Here is a 24,105-nt window from a genome sequence, read left to right on the forward strand (position 1 = left end):
TGTTAGTGAGTGTATGTCACGGGAACGTTACTATTCCCGGACTCATGGCAGGTTCTTTAATTCACCTAAACCAGGCCAGAACACACACACACACACACACACACACACACACACAATATCATCCATATTCCAGGCTGAGGAGAGAAGAACTCCCAAAAAGTGAAATGAGGCACCTTCATCCAATCGAGGTTCTTTTAGTAACTGCAGGGAAATCTTACTACTTACTCTGCACTCACCTCTCCTACAGATGTACAAGTGTTACTTACACAATGACGTGCTGTAGGTGTGTGTGTGTATGTGTGTGTGTGAGTGATAGTAGCCCAGGCGAGGCCACCTACCTCCACACGGTGCGTGTGGGCACTGATGATGAAGACCTGTCCGCCTGTCGAGGCCCAGAGGTGCTCTCCCACAGCCAGCATGGCCTTCACCGGGAGGACGCCCAGTTTTAGGACCGCGGGCTTTTCGCTGCGCCACAAACCGTCTGCGACGACAAACACGATACCGTCAACAAAAGACGGGCACTGTGCAGCTCCTCTATCGGTACAATTGCAAACCTCCCTTGAAGCTCGATCTACAACAATCACAGGAAAAAGGTCATCTGCATCGACGGGTCCGCTAGTGCCACTGGAGAGGCCATTGATGGTTTTCACGGCCTTCGCTATGAATACAGATGGGCTGCGAGGCATTAGTCAGAGCCGAGCTCCATCCCACTCAAGGCCTCCCACGCAAACACACACGCACGCACACACGCACGCACACACTGTCAGCTCGACTGCAACGAAGCACCCCGCGCGGTGCCTTTATCAATGTCCACAGGCTGTATTCCTTCAACTGCGTGCCCCCCCCCCCCCCCACCACCACCACCACACACACAGCTGAAATATTTAGTAAAAGCACCAATATCCTCTCATATCGATAAAGGTTTTTGTTCGGAAATAGTCTTACTAGATTTTCTCAATAAATAGACACATAAAAAGGGATCAGTGGCCTTAAAGTGGCCTTTTTTCCCTCCCCCTTTCTTTACATGTAATTTTGCTTTGAGGGGCCGTGTGTAAATACAGACTTCATTTCCTCCAGATACCACATTCCCTGAGCCAACGCAGGCCAGGAAGCGAATGCCTCCTCACCGACGGCGGCAGCGGCGTTGGGAGAAGGCACAAAGGCGGCCATTGAAAGGCAGAGGTGCCACGCGGCGAGGAGGTGCCCCTCCAGGAGGTACGCTAATGACTGGGGAAGCGAGGCCAATCTCCCACTAAAAAAAAAAAAGGGGGGGGGGCCAGGTGGGACTAGCGTTCCAGCAAGGCCCCGTGTTTATTATTCTAAACAAACGTACCGTGTAGGTAGATCTCCACCAGAGAGAAGGAGAAGAGGTTGGAAAGGAAAGGACTTGCAGTCTTGCGTAAGCCCGCCCACGTCACTCGCCAAGTGTAGCATTCCTTCAACTCAGTGTCAGCTGGAATAACCTGCTCATCGCTGTGTAAGTCTGTGTGTGTGTAAGTGTCGACTAAATAAGTCGATCATTTCTTGTCTTATTTGGACACAGCTGCAACAAACTCTCCACACGAGGAAGTGGATGAAGTGTGGCGGCAGAGCGGGGTCAGCGTTCATGCTCTTCATCACGCTGGCTGTGACGTGTGACCTTTGCGGAGTCACTGCCTCCTTCTCTCTCTCTCTCCATCTCTCACACAGTCAGTCAGTCTCCAAAGGAAAGAGCCAGCGTGGCGGAATGAGGGAGGGGGGTGGGGGGGTTTGGGGGAGAAAAGCCGATCATTTTCTCAGTTCTGCCCTCTTTCTTCTACTTGAATGAGGGACACAGGGAAGAGGCTTGTCGCTGCCATAAAGTTCTCCTGCAGCACATTACAGCTGGAGTGTGTGTGTGTGTGACACGTAGGGTGTGATTGAGGCTCGTAAAAAAAAAAAAAAAAAAAAAAAAAAAAAAAAAAACAAGCCTCTTGCCTCTCTATTAGGAATTGTAAAGGAGTATGCTCTGAAATGTGTACTTCTGTTGACCCACATTGTGACCGAGAGGAAAAAAAAAAAACTGCAGACGGAGAAAATGAGACTGAGAGAGGAGGCCCCTGTGAAAGCCAACGACAGATGGAAAGACACTCGGAATGCCCAGATCGCTTCTGGACGGAAGACCTCAAATGAGGTCACGGGGCAAACAGGAAAAAAAAAACGGGAACAAAACCTCAACAGAGGAGACCCCTGACCCTTCGAGCTACACAGTGGGATTCTGACCCGGTTGCTCCGAGAGAGGAAAAAAAAAAGTTGGAGCGAAGCGGCACGAAGCGACACCTCTGATGTCCTCCAGAATGAGCCCTTTGTTCGAGTGTTCCCAAAATGTTTAGACGTTTCACTTACGCAACATGAAATGTCCTGCACGTAATTGGGAAAAGTGATTTTGCTGTAAAATCCAGCAATAAAAGTTGCCGACGCTGCGCTTATTCACGGGCCTCGGGTTAAAGCTGCACAGAGTCAGGACTAAATATCGAGGTAAACAGCAACCACACTCAATGAATGGGTTTCTGTTTCAACAACTGGGACTCACCTCGTAATTACAGCTGTTGAGTATCAACAAACATCAAAATTCAGAGACCACCCCCCCCCCCCGCCCCCCCACAACCCTCCTGAAACACACACCTGGTGATCTGGGGTAGACGGCCACGGAGCCGCTGACCAGGCCCACGTACAGGCAGCGCTGCTTGTAGGTCAGGCTGGTGACGGTGGACTTGTCCGGGCTGAAGAAGTGCTGCAGGCGGACCTTCTTGGACCGCTGGCTGCTCTTGTACACGATGACGCTGGACCGGACAGGAGACGGGATCAGAAGAGACCCTTCACGCAAGTGGGCGTCTCGGCATGGGGACGTTTGGACGGTGGACGCGGTTTGCGGGAGTGTCTTCAGTCATTATTCGCTTGCGTTTGTGTCATTTCGGATTACATTTCACAATTTTCAATAATAATAATAATAATAATAATAAATATGTTTAATCTCTCTCTAGAATGATTAACTAACGAGAAAAAAAAGCTGGACAGATGCCCTTTTTCTTTCAGCAATAGTACATGCGTAATTAGAACCTGACATTCATCAATTATGGATGCGGAATGAATAGCCGACCTTTTGTTAAAACGTAACAGTGCACACAGATGACTGGAAAGGATGAAAGCTATTAAAAAAAAGAAAGCATGGAGACACAATGGGAAGTAGACTGTGTTGCTGCACCTGCCCTCCTCCATGCCCAGACACACACTGGGAGAATCACTGGCCTTCGCCGCGGGGGCGTGCTCGTGTTCGGGCATCCTCTCGCCGTTCTCCTGAGGTTGCTCCGCGGGGACGTAGGCCATGCACAGGATGCGGGACTCCACATTGAAGCACTCCGTCACTTTGGGGCTGGAGCTCTGCATGGCCACGATGGATATCTGGCCCATCTGGTTGGTGCAACTCGCAACCTGAAAAAGATAGTTTTGTTAATAATGGAAAAACAATGGGGCATCTTCAGGAGATACACAGCATGGAAGCTCCGGTGTAAGTAAAAAAAAAAAAAAAAGCAAACAGAACTTAACAAATAAGGATTGGACTCTGAAAAGTATGCATCCAATTCACACCAGGATGTGCCGATTCAGGGGCAAAATCCAACAAGACCAATACATTTCTATGGCTTTAAACATGTTCTGAAAAAAAAAAAAATCTAAAACGTTTATACATTACCTCAGCATTGAAATAACAACCAGAGGGTTGTTTATATCTTTAACAGAGCCGAGGTTTTTCCCTGACAGAGAGGAACGCTGCGTTAGCGGCGATCACCTGCGTTCTGACAGCCTTTGTTTATTGTGAGAAAAAACTTCTGTTCTGAATCTGAAAAAGTCGTTTCTCTCAAGGGCACTTTAGAACATTTCAATCGAACGGCGGAAAGAAAAAAAAAAATAAACTACTGTCTGCCGAGTCAACATCTGAAGAGACACATTTAAGGGACAAACAAGCTTCTGACAAAACTAAAAGGCCGGACTCAGTGACGGAGAAGAGGTGAGACCAACAGTTGTTAGAGGCCCCTCAACCCTCTCCACTGAATCCTCCAGTAACTCTGATGTCAGATTTGCAGTGAACATCAATGTCTTCCTTGTAGGTAGCTGCTGTGAACCTTGGGATAAAAAGTCTAATTTGGTACGCCGGTCGAAACGTAAGCAAACCCATTTTTTTTCTCCTTCTTTTTAAATAAACAGGCTAGAGAAAAAGAGAAGAAAAGTCCTCACCCAGACGCAGCCATGGCCCACCACGGGAGTATCCGCTGTGCTCTCCGTGTTGACGTGCGGCTCCGGATTATGAACCGCACACTCCACCTGTCACAGGACGGCAAGGAGGACGAGAGAGAGGGTGACGTCAGGCGAGTGGGAGCCCACGGGGCAAATGAAACATAAAGCAGCACCCCGTTATATATCATGTGTCACATCAGCGTCCAACAACAAGTGGGACATGTGCCATCAGCAGTAAATCATCCGATGCCATCACACACGTCGTGTGCCACGGTACAATAGTGAAAAAGGACCAAGTGACATTCGCTGGTGGTCTGATGTTTAGTGGAATTAACAGCGAGGTTCAGAAAGGAATTTGGGATTTTAGATGTCACATATGGATGAAGTCTGACTGGGCTGGGAGAGAATAACTGGGAGCTTTGATGCACTTAAGAGAGACGGATCTCTGACGTTTGCAGCGCCGCACTCAAATTGTCCCGAGCAACGGAGAAAAAAAAAAAGGGCCTCACTTTGAACTCTTGGAGTTTGGACATCACCACGGGCATCTGTCGGAGCAGGAGAGGGTGCTTCTGCTTTTTGATCTGATTCCCGTCCTCCTCTGCGAAGAACCAGCCCTGCAGGTTGTCCTCCTCTGAAGTGAACCATAAAACACAAGGAGCACTTCATCTCGCTGGTGGACGGGGCAAAGCTGCGAATGTTTTCTCAATAGATGGAGGAAGTGGACGGAACCTACCTAAGGCCAGCTTGGCCATCTGCAAGTTGGTGATCCATGACTGCTTGATGGCCGGGCCGAGAGTGTTGAACACTGCACTGAAATAGGTCGGTCGGCCCGACCTACAGAGAGAGAGAGAGAGGGAGGGAACAAAAAAACACTACGGATCAGAACAGGAGGAGATGAAGCAGTTGTTGATGTTGGAATATTCTTCCAGGAGTGTGTGTGTGTGTGTGTGTGTGTGTGTGTGTGTGTGTGAGCTTCCTTCAGGGTGAAATAACCAACGTGTTCAAATGAAAAGACCTCTGCTTCTTGATTGAATCAAAGCCGAAGGGGGGAGGGGGGGGGTCATTGAGTCTGGCCAGTCAATGCTGAGTGATTACAGACACTGACAGGAAAGCAATAGAAGTCAATGGCAATTATCGGTTCTGTCATGTCGGCACAGCGTGTGTGTGTGTGTGTGTTGTCTGAAATGCATCCCTCGCTGTTGTGTCGGGTGTTTTGTGCGTTTTCCAAGTTGACGGATCAGGGGAGGAGTGACGGAGGCACAGCTGTGTTTCCAAACACACCCGCGGATAATCTCACCCGCTCGGAGCAGCAGGGACGAGGGATTTGAAAGGCCGCAATGGTTCCGTTGTGAAAGTGACGCACCCCTCGGGGGGCCGCGTATGCAAACAGTGATAGGGTGTAAATGTGTGACACGATTGCCTTGAGCCTTTGGTTGCAAACACTGATGCACATTAACTCCCCTGGGATTCCTGGCCTGGATTAAAAGTGGTGGAGGAAGTTCATCCACATTTTTAAACGTGCTCTGGTACTTTCTCCTTAAGCTACAGGCACACAGGGAGGAAGGAAGGGTGAAGACTCGATGAATTAGATGAGCTGTGTGTGTGTGTGTGTGTAACACAAACTTGTCATGTTTGCCAGGCAGCTGGAGCTGGATCCTACACCGGTCTGCCGCCCTGATCTCCTCCTCCTTCTTCAGTATGAGCCTCTGGAGACCTGACACCCAATCCTGGGCCACTGCCGAGTTTACGTTCTGCACGCAGGGATATCAGAGGGAGGCAAAGAAGTTTAGAAAATATATGGAGAGAGAGAGAGAGAGAGAGAGGCACAAAACAAAGCCCAATAATGTGAATAGGAATCAATCTAATGTACTTTAAACATTCTTATGCATTAAATGACAGGTATACTTCTGAAGCTGAAATGTGTGTTTTTGTATGGGACTACATTATAGTGGACTATATACGATACAGCATAAACTGCTGTATCGTATAATGGACAAATCATACGTAAACAACCAATACGTCAGTTCGACTGTATTACATTTGTTTGCCAGTCGGTGTTTGCGTCATAACACGACTGTCAGCATCATTTCGGTTAGCAGTGTACGGCTCAACCATCTCAACCCTGCTTCTTTCTTTCCTCCCTCATCTCTCCCTCCCTGCCTTCCTTCCTTCATCTCTGGGACACTGTCTCTTACTGAGAGCCTCTCGGTTACTCGGCCTCCCACTCTGCTTCTGAGAGGCCGACACACACATACGCGCAAACACACACACACACACACACACACACACGCGCGCTGTGCAAACCAAACCTCCACCCTAAGCACACTAACAGTGTGTGTGTGCGGGGGCGTGTAAGTGTGGGGAGGGGCACACAATATGACTTAAATGGTGCAAATTAAGAGTTAAGAGAGACTCCTTGTTTCCCATGTGACAGATTGCCCACTCTCTGGCGCATTCCACAGTTTGAACATTGTGAGTCTTCGTGAAGGTCCAGCCCTCGTAGACGTCGCAGGGGAAACCCTATGAATGGGATTTTAAAAAAAGGTCCTGAGGTACGTGGGAGGTCCACGTTTGGCGAGCTTCCAAGCATATTAATAGACAGTGAAACTATTCCAACTCTTATAGCACAAAAAATAAATCACATTTGAGACTTTCATCCATAATGAAGTCAGTATTTTTTTCTTCTTCTTATTTGATCTTTTAGATGTAATTTCCCTCCCAGACATGACAAACTAATGCTTATCTGGAGTTAATGTGATTACATTTTATTTTTATACGCACTTTAACCCCCCTTCACCCTCTCAGTTCAGTGCTTGTGGTACCTGGTAGTTGCCTTTGAGGCTGTTGATCATGGAGGAGATCTGGTTGACCAGGCTGAGGTCGTGGATTAGGTTCTGCAGATCTTGGTACAGCTGGCCGGGGCCCATGTACAGCTTGTCTACACACACACACACACACACACACACACACACACACACACACACACACACACACACACACACACACACACACACACACACACACACACACACACACACACACACACACACACACACACACACACACACACACACACACACACACATACATACATACAGACACACACACTGTTATTGCTTTCCTCAGTAATCCACCACTCTTACGCTCTGTGTGGCTTGCAATGGGTGTGAAGCTCATCACCTCACATCATCACCTCACAGATAGCAGTGACTCATGTTTACAACCCAACTGTGAGGCCGGAGGGAATAAACTCAGGAGAAACTGAGAGGCAGAAGCATAAACAAAAAGAACAAGCCCCCCTCCCCCCCCGTTAGAGAAACGGCTCCACGTCCACCAGTCTGATGAGGGAGACACTCTCGGAGACAGAGATCGATGGAGGGTCGCTCCGTCAGCTTCCCACGGGGGGTGGGGGTGGGGGACCGGCGACAGCTCTGCAAACTCTGCGATCCTTCTCGGCTCGTTGTTGCCGCTCATCACTCGAGCACAAGACGTCAAACCTCACGCCGCTGCGTGACGGGACGAGGCCGCCGTCCCACCTGCACGGCGTCAGTCTGTGGCATCTAAATGGCATTTGTTTGCTGCTGCCATTCTACTTTCTCCCTCGGCCCCTCCCTTTTCATTCCTTCCTTTCCCCTCCTCCTCCTCCTCCCCTCGTCCCCTTTCCCTACAAAAGGCCACAGTCTAGTGCTCCGGCTCCATGGCAACCCGACGCTGTGCCCGCATTTGTAGGTGGTCTCCGGGAGAATAGGTGAAAAATGTCCCCCTTTGAGTTTGTACACGGGAGGCTGCTCGCTGACACAGAACCTCACTGTGGACCTCACACATGCACGAGCAGCCCAGGACACAGCGGGCCCACAGTGGATCGGATGGGTCAGTGCATTTCATTCACTGGCTCAAATCACAGGCATCTTCAGTTCAACACGTTCATGCATCTTTACCCAAAACAACACAACCAATGTATTGTTACGGGGGGTTTTTTTCTTCCTTTTTTCTTCTGCCCTGCTATAATGGAGCTGTGTGCAATTTTTATGGCTCACCTCATACAGCAGAAACGACTCAGAGGGTTGAATTGAGGTCAGGAATGCCGAATGCTCCTCCTGTTTCCTTTACGGTGTGTCATGCAACTACAACAGCGTATTTATAGGTAGCGAAGCGCATTCCTAAGACAACTTAATAGAGATTTGTCGGCAAGGTTTAAAAGTCATTGTGTTATTTGAGTTTAAATCAAACAGGCTAAAATTAAACTTAAACTGTTTAACTCTGCAGACGTGTCACCAGTTCTCTCCCTCGTGTTCTACCATTTTATAGCACAAATGGGAACGTGCACATTACCGGAGACAAACCGAACTGGCGCTGTGCAGCTCATTTCACCCTGGTTCCTACTTCCCGAGAGCCCTTTGAGAGAGTGCCAAACGCCCAGAGTCCCTGAACAAATGAAGCCCGGCGAGCAGCGCCATAGGAGACACGCCAGCAATTACACACATCCTAAAAAAAAAAAAACACATCGACAAATTACACGCTGACTCTGAGGAGCAAGAGAACTTCATCTGGGATAAAGGGGATTGATTGCTATGCAGTGTGGAGAAGAAGAGCTGAAGCAGAAGGGATGAAACGGGCTGACGTCACATGATGGAGAACCTTTTTGATGCCTTCTAGCGGGCTGGTCAGAAGTTCCTTTAATAAGAAACACTTATTTCCACTGGTTGAAACTTTCACCTGGACAATGCCCACACACAGGTGACATTGGGGAATAGCTAAGAGAGCAAGGTAACTGAGTGAAGGTCAACTAAGATGCTAATTCATTCCATTTTTAAAGCCCTATCCGATGATCTTTACATTGAAATAACTATAGGGTGTGGACTGAGCCTCCGACCTCAGCTCGACTACAGCCAACCAGGGACGAGACACGGAGTCAAATCCCTCCCCATCTCACCCCCCCTCGCCCACAGACATCTACATCCCAGAATAAAAACGCCAGCGCTCACACCACAAAAAAAACACACGCCTTCGTCATGCCTCTGGTGCGTCCTCCTCCTCCAGAGCGGCTGAGCAGCTGTCTGCAACCGGAGGGGGGGGGGGGGGGGTGGAAAGACTGAAGTCATCTCCATCTCAAGCCAGCTGACCGGAGGATTGCAGATGGGAGAAAAATGAAATAGACTGACCCCATTTTAAAAACGCGAATGTGCTCGAAACAACAAGAACAGAATCACATGTAGCCGAGATAATATCCACCCTGCTAATCCTTTTCTACCAGACCCCCTTTTTTTTTGGTCCCCACTGCAGCAGAGGAAGAAACAGCCACGGCTGGTTGCAAATGACACGACGTGGTTCGTACTTGGCTTGGCATTGACGACCACCTTCTCCCCGGAGTGGGACGCCGGGTAGCGGCCGCTGTCGGCCATGTCCTCGCCGGATCCGAACTCCAGCGACTCCACGAAGCTGAGAGGCACGCTCCACTTGAGAAGGAACTTCTGGTCGGGCGGGGCGCCGCCGCCGCTGCCGCCGTCCTGGCACCTGGACACAGCGCAAAGAGACAAGCGGTTCGCGACACCCAGTTTGCGAGGAATGAATGTCTGTCTCCCTGGCATCACGGCGGATAAGAAAGAAGAGGCGAATGTCACGCATTTAGAAAACTATTTGTTGTACAGTGGACACATGTGACTCCAAAGCTACAGATGCAGTGTGGCTTCTTACAGCCCCCCCATCAGTCTTTAGGCTTCATTCCTCAAGACTGACACAAATACACGACAATTTGTTTTCTGAATGTGTGAAACGGTAAAAGAAAAGACCCGAGGGCAGGGGGGGGGGGGGGGGGGGCGGTCACTCGTACCGGATGTTGGCCGTGGCGCACATGAGAACGTCGTTGAGCAGGAAGAGGCGTCTCTCCTTGGTTTTGATGATCTCACCGCGCTCGTTGTAGACCGTCTCCACCATGTCGTCGGAGCGGATCAGGTAGCGGCTGCCGTTGCTCAGGAGCTTGAGGGAGACGGGGGGGGGAAGGGGGTGGGGACAGTTTGGGTAACGGCACATAGCACGCGGCTATCAACAGAGACCATTAAAAGGCCACGAGGACCAAAGCTCCACAGGTTACCCTGTAAACACACGCTTCTAAACAGATGCCAGAGTGGGCGGCTGCACCCTACACCTTGGGGAGAACTGGTATTGTGTGCAAATGTGAAGAAGAAAAAAAAAACGCTAAAATATGCTATTCAGGCAAGAGGGGAAAAAAAAAGTGACGCTCGCTCAAGTACCGGACAGCCGCCCACACTGGGACAGAAAGCATATGTTTTAGGAAAAAAACAAAACAACTCCCACATCATCATCATCATCATCATCATTATCAGAGAGAAGGCGTGTAGCGACTGAGCAACGGGTAAGTCATCGCCTCGAACCAGGCGCACCTTGTTGAGGTAGCGTTCGTTCATGGCCTTGGCGATGTGGCGGATCTCGCAGCGCTGGTCGGCTTCCCTCTTCTTTTCGTTGAGCCTCTCTGCCAGAGTCTCCAGTTCAGCCAGGGCCATCTGCAGGGGCAGGCGGTCGGCGTGACCCACCGGGGTGTTCTTCAGCATGTCCTGGGTGAGGACGCACAGGAGAGGGGGGGGGGGGTCACATGACTATATACGAACATCTGCAGAACGGCGTGCAGCAGCATTCCCATCCCTTTTTTCTACATCTATTAGAAAAGAATAGAATCCAATGCAGCCGATGAGCTATTCTTAAACGTGTTCATAAGGTATTTTCTGAAAAAAAGATTTAAAAAAAAAATTTGATCTGAGGAAATGATTTCCCCGAGGCAATTTCCAGAGGCGATAAGAACTCTGAGAAACAAAGGGCCTTGATTTATGTGTACGGGGCTCCCTCTGCTGGCCGAGGAGCATATTTCACGGCACACTGCAGTCACAGATCACTGTAAAATGAGAATTCCTCCAACCTGAAGGAGCAAGATGAACTGCGGGAATCTCTGGATGGGTTTCATCATCAGGCCGTACAGAGTCATGCGGTCGCTGCTGGTCTCCTGGCGATGCTGGAGGTGAGAAGACACGGCTTTGAGACAAATTCTTTAGTATTTATCGCTCGAATCGGCGCGACGCCATTTCTAGGTTTGCCTCTCACCTTGAGGAATTCCAGGAAGCCGGGTTTGGAGGCGCACGTCTTCCTCACCACGGCCATGGCGGTGCTGAAGTTGTTCACATACTCGCTGTAGGCGTCCAGCAGCATGGACTTTGAGAACTGTTGAGGAACACGGATGTTTAAAACACAACACAAGTTTTTTCTTTTTTTACTTTTTAGTCAAAATTGTTATTATTACATCGACAGCCATCAAATGCTCTGGCAAAGAAAAGAAAAGCGGTATCTGTTGCTCCCAGGGCTGCAATAAGCCGGTGTGCTGTTGTTTTGATGATGGGATGTGAACCAGGAGGTGACGCGGGGCAGCGAGCAGATGTCCGATGCTCCTCTGATGTCCTGCCAGGAGCCCCGTTTTTTTGGTGCAAAACAAAAGGAAGTAAAGTTGGGAGCAGCACGAGCCCCTTTGTTTCCCGAGGAACCCCCTGCATCCGAGTCGCTGAGCGGGAGGAAGGTGGACTACACGCTGCCACGGCAACCGAGCGACATATCTGCATCTGCACGCGCAACAAAAGCATTTAAAAAAAAAAATAATAATAATAATAAAAGGCTTACAGATGCAACGAAGACATCCCCGATCATCTCCAGGCTGTCCCACTCGGCGACGCGGCTCGCCAGGGCGATCTGGAACAGGAAGTGGCACTGCAGGATCTCCCGTACGCGATAGAAGGTTATCTTCAGCTTCCTGTCGCTCAGCAGCCTCGGCTCCAGCTGGGACAGGGGCTTCTCGTATTGCTGGTGAGGCAGACAACGTCAACTGCACTAAACGAAACACCTCAAAAGTGGATCCGGTGATCGTTCGCGGGGCGCAGTCGCATACCTCCAATATCCTCTTCAGGGCTTCCAGGTAGTTCTTCTCGCTCTCCAGTATGGATCCCAAGATACATCTTCTCACCAGCTGCAGAGGAAACACACCCAGGGTCTTTGGCAACGTGTTGCAGAACGTGGGGTTTAAAAGGTGAAAAGGCGTGCTTGATCACCTGTTGCTGCGAAAGACCCGGCGGTGGGAGACACAGCACCGGCTCTACGTTGAAACAGTCCACCTCGATGAAGAGTTCCGACTCCTCATCCTCCAAGAAGGCCGACTTCCTCTCTGGAAAGGTGAAAAGACGAGAGGGGGCGAGCGAAGAGCCAGAATTACCTGACAGCTGTTCCACATCTGCGCTGCCTTTTGCTAAAAGGCTGACGCTCGTTACATTAACACCACTGTAAGAGGAGCTAAAGGGGGGGGGGGGGGGGGGGGGCAGATTACATACCATGACAGAATGACTTGGTTTTGATGAAAGAGCGTCCCTTCTTCACTGCAGCTTTGGTCTTCTCAAGCCCGTCTTTGGTCCCTTCCTTAGCTGCTTTCATCAGCTTTTGCATCTTTGATCAAACACAATAAATAAACTTCTTCTGCTACATGGCAGAGGAAACGACACACAGGTAGGCACAGTATTTGTTTTGCTGACGGGAGCAGTGTTAGAGCAGAGGTGAAGATGAGCGTGTGATACAGGACAAACAGGAGAGGTAAGTTCACCAGAGAACGACACAAGAAGTGGGACGTCAGCTGAAGGCAGCATTTGACACCATGAATACAGAATGACTGATTTTAAATGAAGCAACAGTAATAAAATACAACAACTCAATCGCTCCGCAGCCTCCCGATGCACACACAGGTAGTGCCACAGGTGAGTGCAGCAGACGGGGGAAGCAAAGGAATCGAATGCAAACCCATCACCACCAGCAGCACCACCACCACCACAAGTCATTCACATGAGAGCAGCGTGAGGTTACCGAGTCAGAATGAGAGTTAAGGGTTTGGGACTACGGTTTAGCACAGGCAGGTGAGCGGAGCCTCAGGTGGTTTACCTTCTGCTCGTGTTTCTGTTTTAACTGCTGCAGCTCTACCGTTCCCACTGTATTTGCCATTAGATCTTTCATCTTTTTCTCATAGTGTTCTTTCAAGCGTGTCAGATCTTGAGAGAGCTGAACAGAAGCAAAGCAGGCGTTTACTGGTTATGGAACGACCTTCCACCTAAAAAATCCCCCAGCAAACTCACTTTAATCTTAGCATACATGTACTGTATGTGTGTGTGTGTCGAAGGACAGAAAACCCCGTCCAAAAGTTGGATTTTGTAAACTAATTTTATTTTATTTTCCCCAAAGTGCATCGCTTCCCTCAATCTCATGTCCGTGGGCATTTTTGGCATCGAAGGCCCCCCTGAAAAATGTAACTTGTACACTAAACTGACAGTTTCTGAAAAACGTTGTATCAACAGAGCAAATAAAATGTGCTAAAATAATTTGGTCCGAAACAACCGTTAACGTCCATACGTGGTTCTGTGAAAACAAAAGTGAATCCGAATCCTCAAAACCACGTCACAAAACGTCCCAGATTGCCGACTGCAAAACTGCAAATTATCTCTTTCTCAAGTCTGCAGAAACAAACTAAATATGGATTCCACACGCCTGCCCTCAAATAGACTGTAAATCAATGTCAACTCAATGATAATTGGCGACGGTTGTACACACGTGGGTTTTCCTCTGGGGGGGGTTTGCCCTCATGAAGGCGTGCGGCAGGCCGTTCTCGGGGCGACCTTCGCCGTCGCTGGCCTCGTCGTAGCTTTCGAACTCGCTGGAGCTCCAGCCGTTGTCGAGGGAGCTGTCGCAGCCGCCCTCGCCGAGCTCCACGTCGTCGTAGATCATCTCATCCGGGTCTGAGTGAGGTCAGTGACCCCCCCCCCCACACAGAACAGTGAGTCAGGTTATTTCCATGAATATGAGACGACAGGCTTGAATTTGTCGATTGGGCTGGTTGTCGTTTACTTTTTTGGATTTTTTTTTTTTTTTTCACAAACCTGTGTTGGAGTCAGAGTTGTCTCTGGGCACGTCATCGTAAATCACCTCGTCTGGATCTGTGGCGTAAAAATAAATTTTAAAAAAAGCACCTAATGCGTGATTTCTCACATCGAACAACAAACAGGACGATGCATTGTGGAAGAGAAAAGAAAAAGAAAAAGAAGAAAAAAACACACACAGGGGTCCGCTTCCTCAAAAGAACAGGGAAGGAAGTGTCTGGGAATTCAGCAGTGTCAGAAAATGAAGAAAGAAAATAGTACCCCCCCCCCCCCCACCCCTTCCCCCTGAAGGCATGCATTGTGTGTGTGCAGAGGCAAGTACAGAGAACTGAAACAACCGCAGCATTCTTTCCGCGGAGATTATTCACGCCTCACTACAAGATGTGCGATGGCTGCCGACGTCATTCCTTACTTTCCATCCACGCTGTGTTGGCGGGATCGGATGCCCATATAGCCAAAGCGTCCTCTTCCCTAACGGCAGGACTCTCTTCACTGAAAACACTTGGGGAAAAAGAAAAAACAAACTAAATCATAAGTGTGCAAATGGGCGGTGCCATGGCTTTATTGATAGAAACTGACACATCTATGGCATGCCTTTACTCATTCTTAATGAAATGTGTGATCGGCATTCTTCATCTAAATGTAGCAGATGACTGGTATGGACTTGTATGGACTGGTACGGACCAGCGGTTTAGTCAGCCACGTACCTGTCCACAGAGGTGCCGGCAGCCCCCACCACAATGACTGAGGGTAGGAGAGAGAGGGGTCATTACCGGAGGACAACCTGCAAACACATTACCTTGCACTGCTGTTCTTTAGCTCCCACAGTGATCATGATGCAAGCAGAAAGATGTCATGTGACTAATTAATGAACCCCATTACACGTTATCTATAACACATAATCACTAATATAATTGTTACAGAAACCAGCTCACTGAATGTTGAATGTTTAGACTTGTATCTTTGCTCATGAGCCACCAGGTGTCACTAATGGGTATCGCGATGGGTATTGCCCAGAATTACCTTCAGATTTAGTTTATTATGCATGTTGCACAAATTTCAGTTCCTAAATGTACCCAACACAAACGTTCTGTGGTATGATAAACCTTCTCGGAACGTGTGATGGCAATGGAGACGAAGTCCTCGCTTTGTTTGCACTGCGAACGTCACACACACATCTGTGACTCTCCTGACTCTTTTCACTGAAAAATGTCCATGTTTTCCATCTGCTGCGACCTTGGTAAGATAATGACCGTGTAATCAGCGTGCCGGGCTGCAGGCTCGGGCTCAGCTTTTCGCTACATTTGAAGGAAACCGGAAAGCCCTCACAGCAAGCACAGATCTTTGGGGAGGGCTAAATTTAGTCCCTACTTCCTTGTGCCAAGGTTTCAGGAAAAACAAGAGAAAGAAGAAAGAGGATGGAAGAGCCCGAGGCCGCGTATTACGTGTCATTGCATTGTGTCTCTCTTTCATTTTAAGCCTTTAAAAAAAAAAAACAGTGGGCAACGTCTGATCGGCCTCGGTGAACCCCCGTTCAAGCTCTTTACCATCCTCGTCCACGGAGAGGTGCCGGATGATGACGGGCGTGGTGTACGCCGGCGCGATGAGCGGCACGCCGGAGGGGGTGGCGTAGCCGCAGGGCACCGGGGGCGAGGGTCCTGGGGGGAGGCCAGCAGAAGGCCCGGCGGGGGAATCCCGGGAGTCTCCCTCCGCTTCCATCGGTGAGCCGGGGGCAGAGGAGGAGGGTCCGTCATGCTGCTGCTGCTGCTGCTGCAGTTGGAGAGGAGTGATGTCAATCACAGAGTAAGGGTTGACTCTGCCTCGGGGGGAGGTTTTGGGGACGGCCTGTCGGGGGTGAGCGTCATCCTGGACTTCGCTGCCTGGTGGGGGGGACAAAAGATACGTCACAAACGGCAGGCACAGGGATAATGAAACACATTGAGTATTACTGCTCTACACATATTGACTACAGACCAACAAAGAGTCATTTTATAGTAAACTATATTTAATATTTTACTTAAAAAGGGATACAAATCCCTTCCAGGTTTGTTTTATTCCATAGATTTCAATTGTATCAACAGTGAGAAACTGATGGGACGGTCCACGTCAAAAATCCCCATCTCTGAATATGGGAGAAGAAAAATGTCTTTGCTTCCATCTCGGTTACACACTACAGTGTTTTCCATAGGTTTACAACTTCAAGGGGGGGGGGGGGGGGGAGGGGTAGTCGGGGGGAGACGGAAGCCAGACAAATAAAGCACCCAGAGATACAAGTGGTGTCACGAGAGAGACGGAGTGACCCACTGTGGGGGCTGAAGGGGCCAGATGAGACACCCCCCCCTCCTTCCTCCCCACTCTCCCTTCTTTTCCTCCCCCCCCCCCGAGAGCAAACAACTAAATGCTTCGGGATGCAAACCTGTTTCTCCAGGATCTGTCCCTGCTCCGTCCTCATCGAGAGGAGGGGGTGGAGGTGGGGGCAAGTCTGTCAAGTCTGTGTCACCAGATGTCCCTTCTTCTCCTTCTTCTCCACCTCCTGCTGCTGCTGCTGCTGCGGCTCCACCTGCCGCGGTGGATCGGCTCGTGGCAGCTGTTGCGTCTGCCGATGACGGAGCTGCGGCGGCCGTGGACGAAGGCGGCGGGGGCGGCGGGCCGGCGAGGCGGCCCTCGGGGGGACCGACGTCCCGGCCGTCATCCGCGCTGCCGGCAGCGGGAGGGGCTGGAGGCGCGGGGGGCGGGGGGTCCGCTCCGGGGACGTCGTCGCCGCTGTCGTCAAACTCAAAGGCTTCACCCTCATCTTCATCGCCGAAGGGGGCGTCGTCCGCCAACACTGCAAAGAGAGGCGGGCTTCAGAGGGACGCATCGCTGATCCACAGAACATCGGAGATCAGAAAGGTCAGGGGTTACAAAGAGGTGATGAAGATCAGTCAGCGGTAGCTTTCACTTTAAAATGTGGTTATGGATTCACTGGATTCGCATAAAGCAAATATTCTTCCATAAACGCAGTCGCGATGGAATTCCCCCGAAATATAAAAACTGAGATAACAATGTATTGTCTATCACAAATATTCTATTATTACAAATCTAAACTCCAAGATGAACGTAGATATTTAGCACCTGCAATGTACCACGTGCCATTTAAGGTGTACAAAATAATCTGTACGGTCCACTTTTAACAATGGACAGTGATGACGTATGAATAAAGTACCTTTTTCTAACCACTGCGAGTAGATAAACCCTTTGCGTAGAGATTAGCGTTGACTAATAGCACACAGGACATGAAGGCTTATTGTATGCTTTTCAGGACTTGGCTAAACATAAGTTTAACGGAGGCTGGATTTAACTGTATAATCCTGTCATTTCACGCAGTCCTCGAGAGGTTGTTTACAGATTCGCTGCGGGTGGCACTATTGAGGCCTCGGGGCTGCTCAAGTTAAAACACTGAGCCCACGAAAACAGACTTGTAATTAAGGGGAGGGGTCTGCCGCAGCGCCACCCTCTTCTGACAGATCATTCTTACACCCGTGGATCAGGTCGCTGCAGCGCTCGCGGGCGCAGTGAACGCTCGCTTCGACAGGAAGGGAACAGCAAACCCTCCTCCCTGGTTTCCACACTGCACTTAGGCCGGCAGGAAGGAGGTACTTCCCCCACCCCTCCCCCCCCGCCCCTCCCCTCCAGTGACCAGCGGCAGGGAGATTTGCATTATTTCCGATCTGATGAACGGAGCGGAGGGGGGGGCGGGCAGGAGAGGGTTAACGGATTAGGAATGCAGAGGCTCAACTTTCAGCAGCCGGCTTCATGTTTTGGCCCCGAGCTCAACGTCTAAATGACAGTTCTTCAGGTTTCAGTGGCAAAAAAAAAAGGACCCCAGTAAAGAAAATGAATTCAATGTTGTGGAAGATATTGAGTTTTCTTTAAACTGGGTTCACAGAAGGATAGACGGGAAGGAAGCAACTCCCAAATCTCTCCATTTGACCCGTCGGCTGCTTCTCAGAATGATGTTCTTTGTCACAGCGTCCCACAGATTCTTTGAGAGCACTTTCATCAGTGGTCCCAGCTCGGTTGGATTAACGTCCAATCTGAAGCCTTATACCAATATCTCGGGTTCGCGAAGATAACGAGAGGATTTTTAAGTTTGCACAGGTGCTTTCCCAACAGGAACAAATCAGGTGTGTCAAGTTCTGCTGAAATAGCTCAGTTGGGGGAACCGTCATCTTGACCCCGTCACTTTCAACCCCCGTCTAGACCCTTTTGACGTAAATCACTATCCAGCACGCTTTTCCAACCTTCCCCATGTCAACCCAAGCATTTACAGGGCCTTTGAAAGTTCTGCAGATAAGGCCGTTCGCACCATCGCCGCCCCCCCCCCCACCCCCCGCCCCCCCCGGGGCCCATTCAAAGTGGCAGAGTAGATCTTGAACTTAAAGAAGGCGGTGACTTTGAAGTCCCTCTCTGCAATGCGCACATCCCTAAATCACCCGTACAGCTGCGCCGGGGGCGGTTCGTTCCACCTCGCGGGGCGCATGGAGGAGCGGCCTGTGACTGATGCTCCGGGGGTCGACCCCCCCCATGTGTCCATCTGCGCCCACGACTAACGACTAACTATGAGAGAAGAGACGCGGTATCCGTCTTCTTTCCGTGTGTGCGATGATGTATGGTGAGGACACTGAAGATAAGGCCCAACCAGCTGGCTAACGGTCCAGCACTGTGGTATGTGTGTGTGTGTGTGTGTGTGTGTGTGTGCACTCGTGTTGTGACGCGCAGGCAGATCCTACGCAAAAAAAAACCTTCGACTTTGGCCAGAGACAATGAGACATGAGCTGAAAAACCACCAGACGCTCGCAACACACAGTCGCTGAGGATCAGGATTCGAATGAACATGATGCACTGAAGTAGATTTTTACAAATTGTTAAAAATCTCTTTTTTTTTTTTTTAGGGCATGAAATGTTGCGTAAGCACACATACGACTACACGCTACACCAAAACGCACACACATGCAGGGAGATGCGTAGAACCTTATGGAACCGCTAATCTACATTCACAAGCACACCGAGAGAGGATTTCTCTGTTCTTTAGACATGGGTGGACATGTGGGTATGGAAAAGTACAAGACCGACACACACACACACACACACTTTCTGAGGTGCCCATTGTCAATTCATAACGGCCGTATGGATTCAGTTCGGCGGGCCCATCTCCACTCCACTACATGTCGACATGAGTCACCGCGCTGCGATCTGCTCCGGCATCGCCCTGGCAACAAAGCAAGTGGCTGGCCAGCAGGAGACGAAAGCATTTCTCTGGCCCGTGTCAATCCCTCGGCATATTACTGAGGCACATTGTCTGGTATGCACAGCAGCACGGCACATTGTGCCCTCCCCACTCCCTGCCTCGTTCCCCTGCCCACACACTGGAGCGGAGCGGAGGAGGAGGAGGAGAAGCCGAGGAGAGGAATCCGTGCTGTTTACTGGTACGGTCCAGCTTCAGCAGCCCTCGCGGGAAGCGACGTGAACCCATGAGATGACCTACGGAAGCTGGCAGGTGGTCCAAACACTCCAACTTTAGCAGTGTTTTTGTTCGACATAAGGCCCCCGAGTAATTGCATCTTTTTGAACGTTGACAAATCAAAAGGACGTGGATCGAGCACGCCATCTTGGCGTTATTACCATCATGCACTAACATAACGGACATGTGTGTGTGTGTGTCTGCTTTGTGGCCTTTACTTTCAGGAGGCGGGGGAGGAAAGTCTTCCGCGTCCATGCTTTCTGCTCTTCTCCTGCACAAGCTGGTCAGACAGCGGCATGTAGGGGATCAACTACGCCGACACGCATTCCTGCAGGGAAAAGACAAACGTCGTAAAATGTCAAACGAGGCGGGGGTTGATACACAACGAATCCAGCGCTGGAGCCAGCCTCACGGGGGGAGGGGGACCCGCGAGCCTCCGAAGGCCCAACCCGCGCCACTTACACTACGTCACTCAATCACAGCGGCCATTTGTCAGCGGAGGGGGGGGGGGGGCACGGCCGCGTTGTGGTCACGGTCTGGTACCTTTTGTGTCAACACCCCGGGATCTGGAGCAGAGCAAACTCGAACAAATGAATGGGAACAAAAAGCAGCTCTTATGTTGCGCCCCCCCCTCCCCGGGGGACTGTTGACACTGCCACGTGTTGAAGTGTGCTCACCGGGTCTCATGTGCTAATTGTGATGTCACAGGGTATACAAAATGGGCCTAGCTACCACCCTAACTGCCTACACAATGTCAGTAGTCACATGTGCACACATCCTTGCAAAAAACAAGTACATCATTGAGTCTATTGGGTTTCCACCGGTGACGATGATATACTACAGCCCAACTAACAACATGTAAGCGCCACAGAAGGCTCAGAGGTCAATGGGTCCTTTGGACAGCCCTGGGAAACGCCATCGGGCCTGCTGAGGCAGGCGAGACATTTGGACCCGCACGGGCACGAGAGCATTGCATTCCTCAGCGGCGCGGCCTTTGTTTGAAGACGATACAGTTCCACAGGCGACGTATCCAGAGGTGACGGTTTCTGTCGCTCTGCTATTTTCAGACTTCTGGAAGGAGTCGGATGAACAGATGACAGAGTCCCGACGTCCAGAGCGACGCACAAAGCCCCCCATTGTCGCGGCACGCACGCACGCCCCCATAATCTACGCGTGCAACAGGAGCCGCGAAATGACACTGAAAGCCCACAGCGTTTAAACCTCGGAGCATGAGACAAACCCCGCACCACGGAGGTTAAGCAAAAAACACACCTCAAAAAAGGCATGAGTCACTCACATCCAAAAGGGATGCGTCTGAACGCTTGTTGTGTCTAAACATCACGTGAATTCCTCTGCTCCTTGTTGTCCTCCGCCCTGTCGGCAGGGCACAGCGGGCACAGAGGGCCGGGCCCCGACTTTGAAGGCTGACTCACGCCTCCCTTCAAGCGCGTTGCTTCGAAGGTCGACGACAGGAGGAAGTAAAAAAAAATTCGGGTGTGCCCCGAAGGCACAGAAGAGAGACATCACCACGTCTGGTACGGGCACACACACACACACACACACTAAAACACCTGGCTCAGGCCAAAAGCGCTCTCCTTACATCTGTAGCATCTGCCAGCAATCTCAGCAAAACAGCAGCATGGTGAACAGCATCTCATTCACAGCAAGGCAGGTAGAGAGAAAAACGTACGGCCCAATCTGAGAGCAATGATTGGGGAAACCGAGCGGAAGACGTGGAATCAGCTGTGTGGGGGGGGGGGGGGGGGGGGGGTGGCGGTGACAGGCTCAGCTGAGCGGGTCATTACACGCTGGGATGCAAGTTGTGCACCGCGGAATGGAAAAAGAGTTGTTACGCCTTCCCGGTGAGAGGCGGACAATTCACCCGCCTGGGGTTTTTTTTTTTTTTTTTCTCCTCATAACCCATGCGATAGAACAGACAATAACAAAGATCCAAATCACGCTGACAGTACAAACCTGCCAGTGTCTCATCTCGGCCTGCGAAAGCTTTGTTTCAAGTTTAAAATGTGCGGTTTTAGATTAGTATTATTTAAACTCAGAGCTGGGCCGAGCGGAACTTGACGCGCTCCATTCCTGCAACGTCACTTTTTCCTCTAAAATTCATAATAACGCACAAATTACACACCTTCTCCACCGCGGAATGATTGACAGGCAGACACATACATACGGTCCCTAACTCTCCTGTGAATTTAACAGTTTCCAACCAGCGTGTTAAAAAAAAAAAATGGGAGCCGTTCCACATCGAACCCCCCCCCCCCCCCCCCCCCCCCCCTGGTTTTAGATTTTCCTCTGGCGGGGGGGGGTTTCTGGGGCGCACTTAACGACGAGTGGCATTCCACACGCAGGCCGAACGGCACGAACAAAAGGCCCGGAGGATGGCGGCTGCTTGGGAGAGAGCGTCGGGCCTTTGGCTCAGCGTTTCATTGAGCGGCGAGTCACAATTTTCTCTTCTCTTCTCTTCTCTTCTGGCAGGATTACAGTGATTGGACCGAGAAAAAAACAACAACAACCCGTCTCTGGCCTGCAAAAGGGCGCAGGACAAGACTCAAGGCTCAACAAAGTAAGGGCAAAAAGAAGACACCAAGACACCTCTTCAGAGCTCCACCTCTTTTTAAAAAAACGGGTTTGAGCTTCTCTGTCGGATGGCAAACGGTGTTTTACTCGCTCTCACGACGCCCTTTAAGAAAACCGAAAGTCGGTGTGAGGTACATCCGACGCGGCACGTAGCGAAGTCTCGGATCAAAAGGTCAGCCACGGCATCAGGCCCTACCGACCCTAAAAAAAAAAAAAACCCACACCAACACTTCGCCCTGGCCTTGGAAGAGGTCAAAAATGTAGTCTCCTGACTCAAAGCGTTGTGTTATCAGATCAGCGAGGGACAAACTACGAGCGTATTCATGGACATGCAACAAAAAGCACAGCTTTCGCTTGCAATCCCCACTCGTGATTAAACCTCCTCTTGTTGCAGTGGCGGCTACCGGTTATAATTAAAAGGCCGAATGGGAATGGATCGCGGCGAATAGATTGGGCCTGCAGCAGTTTTCATTTGATGTCCGAGGTGTGATCTATTGGACGTGCGAGGGGGGTGGGGGGGTGGGGTTTGCGAGTTGCCACGGGGGGACTCAACGCTGCGTTAGTGTCGTCCATCAGCTCACAGAGTGTGACACACTGTTACGACGCATCACAAAATGTTGTAAAAAAGGCATAAATACAACCGGACTCGAACACAACTTCGAGCCGCAAAATAAGTGAGGCCCCCTCGCAGCTTGGGAACAACAGGTCAGAACGAAAGGACGCCTCTGGTGTGTGAGCAACTCCACCTGCAGAGGAGCGGTGGCTCGAGGGTCCCAGCTGTGGCTTGAGGGTCACAGTGGGGGGCTCAGTGGGGTCGGACAGTCAATCAATAGCCTGTGAAACCTCAAAACAGAAGGCCCGTGGAGGACAACGACCGGGGGGGGGGGGGTATCAGCTCATTTGACGACATCACGCAATGACAGATGAAATTGATAAGATGACGCAGCAAAAGGGAAATTAGGATGATTTTTTTTTTGTGTCACACACCAAATCGCAGTGGCTTTGAGCAGGGACAGAAATGATCCGTGCCGTCAGGGGGACACATCGCAGCGGCTGCGTCTGCGTCACTTTGGATATTTGCTTAACAAATTACCAGTGGGAATTGTTGTGTACACGCACGTGTGTGTGACATCCCCCTTGGCCGAGTAAAAGGGAAGGACACGCAGGAGAAACTAGATGAAACAAAAGGAAGATCAAATAAGCCAGTGGTCATATTGAAAGTGTTTTTGGAAGCTTAACGCGATGGATTTCCCGAAAGAGGAGGGGGCAACTTGCAGGTGCATAGTTTGGCTCCCTTGTGCTCCCACTGCATGTTGACTGAAGCTGTGCAGGGCTTTGGCCTCAGGAATGCCATGCATGACTACCTGGGACGTGTGGTTGTTGCAGCAGAGCAGGAGGAGGACATCGCCACTTATTTACCATTCCACGTGCCGAACCCGCAGGGATTGTTTTATTTTTCTGTGTGCGGGGCAAAACGTTATCGTGCACCTGCGGTCGCGAGAGGGGGGGGGGGGGGGGGAGCAAGAAAGGCACCGAGACGTCAACATGTGTCATGACGCATAAGGAGTTTAAAAAAAAAAAAAAAGAATTAAAGAAAACACTAAAGTTTAGCGGGTACACTTCTGGCAAGCAGCCTGCTAGTGTCGAGAAAACGTCGCGGTAATTGACGTGGAAACAGTCGACGTTGTTTTAGGAAGTTGACTTTTAGTTGACAGTATCGGCAACTTGGCAACAAGTTAACTGAGGCGCCACGTTATGTCTCCCACTGGAAAACCAGCAACGCGCCGGTAC

General features: G+C 50.4%; 1 protein-coding gene across 3 annotated transcripts in view; it reads right to left on the reverse strand.

Annotated features, from left to right (window-relative positions):
* The window catches only part of arhgef10 (Rho guanine nucleotide exchange factor (GEF) 10), a 30,699-nt gene that overhangs the window by 6,259 nt on the left and 335 nt on the right, over positions 1-24,105 (reverse strand). For 2 of the 3 annotated variants that reach the window (XM_037487120.2, XM_037487121.2), the window contains exons 2-26: positions 19,941-20,050; positions 16,636-17,046; positions 15,767-16,099; positions 14,927-14,963; positions 14,632-14,720; positions 14,220-14,276; positions 13,894-14,078; positions 13,231-13,347; positions 12,633-12,744; positions 12,357-12,469; positions 12,197-12,274; positions 11,932-12,111; positions 11,365-11,481; positions 11,183-11,275; positions 10,653-10,823; positions 10,082-10,227; positions 9,587-9,765; positions 7,074-7,189; positions 5,875-6,002; positions 4,985-5,085; positions 4,761-4,882; positions 4,252-4,338; positions 3,224-3,450; positions 2,644-2,801; positions 339-481 (exon numbers count right to left, since the gene is read on the reverse strand). In XM_037487120.2, the coding sequence (XP_037343017.2) occupies positions 339-481; positions 2,644-2,801; positions 3,224-3,450; positions 4,252-4,338; positions 4,761-4,882; positions 4,985-5,085; positions 5,875-6,002; positions 7,074-7,189; positions 9,587-9,765; positions 10,082-10,227; positions 10,653-10,823; positions 11,183-11,275; positions 11,365-11,481; positions 11,932-12,111; positions 12,197-12,274; positions 12,357-12,469; positions 12,633-12,744; positions 13,231-13,347; positions 13,894-14,078; positions 14,220-14,276; positions 14,632-14,720; positions 14,927-14,963; positions 15,767-16,099; positions 16,636-17,046; positions 19,941-19,977 (3,537 nt within the window). In that variant the 5' untranslated portion in view covers positions 19,978-20,050. The remainder of the gene's footprint in view (positions 1-338; positions 482-2,643; positions 2,802-3,223; positions 3,451-4,251; positions 4,339-4,760; positions 4,883-4,984; positions 5,086-5,874; positions 6,003-7,073; positions 7,190-9,586; positions 9,766-10,081; positions 10,228-10,652; positions 10,824-11,182; positions 11,276-11,364; positions 11,482-11,931; positions 12,112-12,196; positions 12,275-12,356; positions 12,470-12,632; positions 12,745-13,230; positions 13,348-13,893; positions 14,079-14,219; positions 14,277-14,631; positions 14,721-14,926; positions 14,964-15,766; positions 16,100-16,635; positions 17,047-19,940; positions 20,051-24,105) is intronic. The other variant, XM_037487123.2, reaches the window with a different exon arrangement.

Source organism: Pungitius pungitius, unplaced genomic scaffold (genome assembly GCF_949316345.1).
Source record: "Pungitius pungitius unplaced genomic scaffold, fPunPun2.1 scaffold_65, whole genome shotgun sequence".
NCBI lineage: Eukaryota > Metazoa > Chordata > Actinopteri > Perciformes > Gasterosteidae > Pungitius > Pungitius pungitius.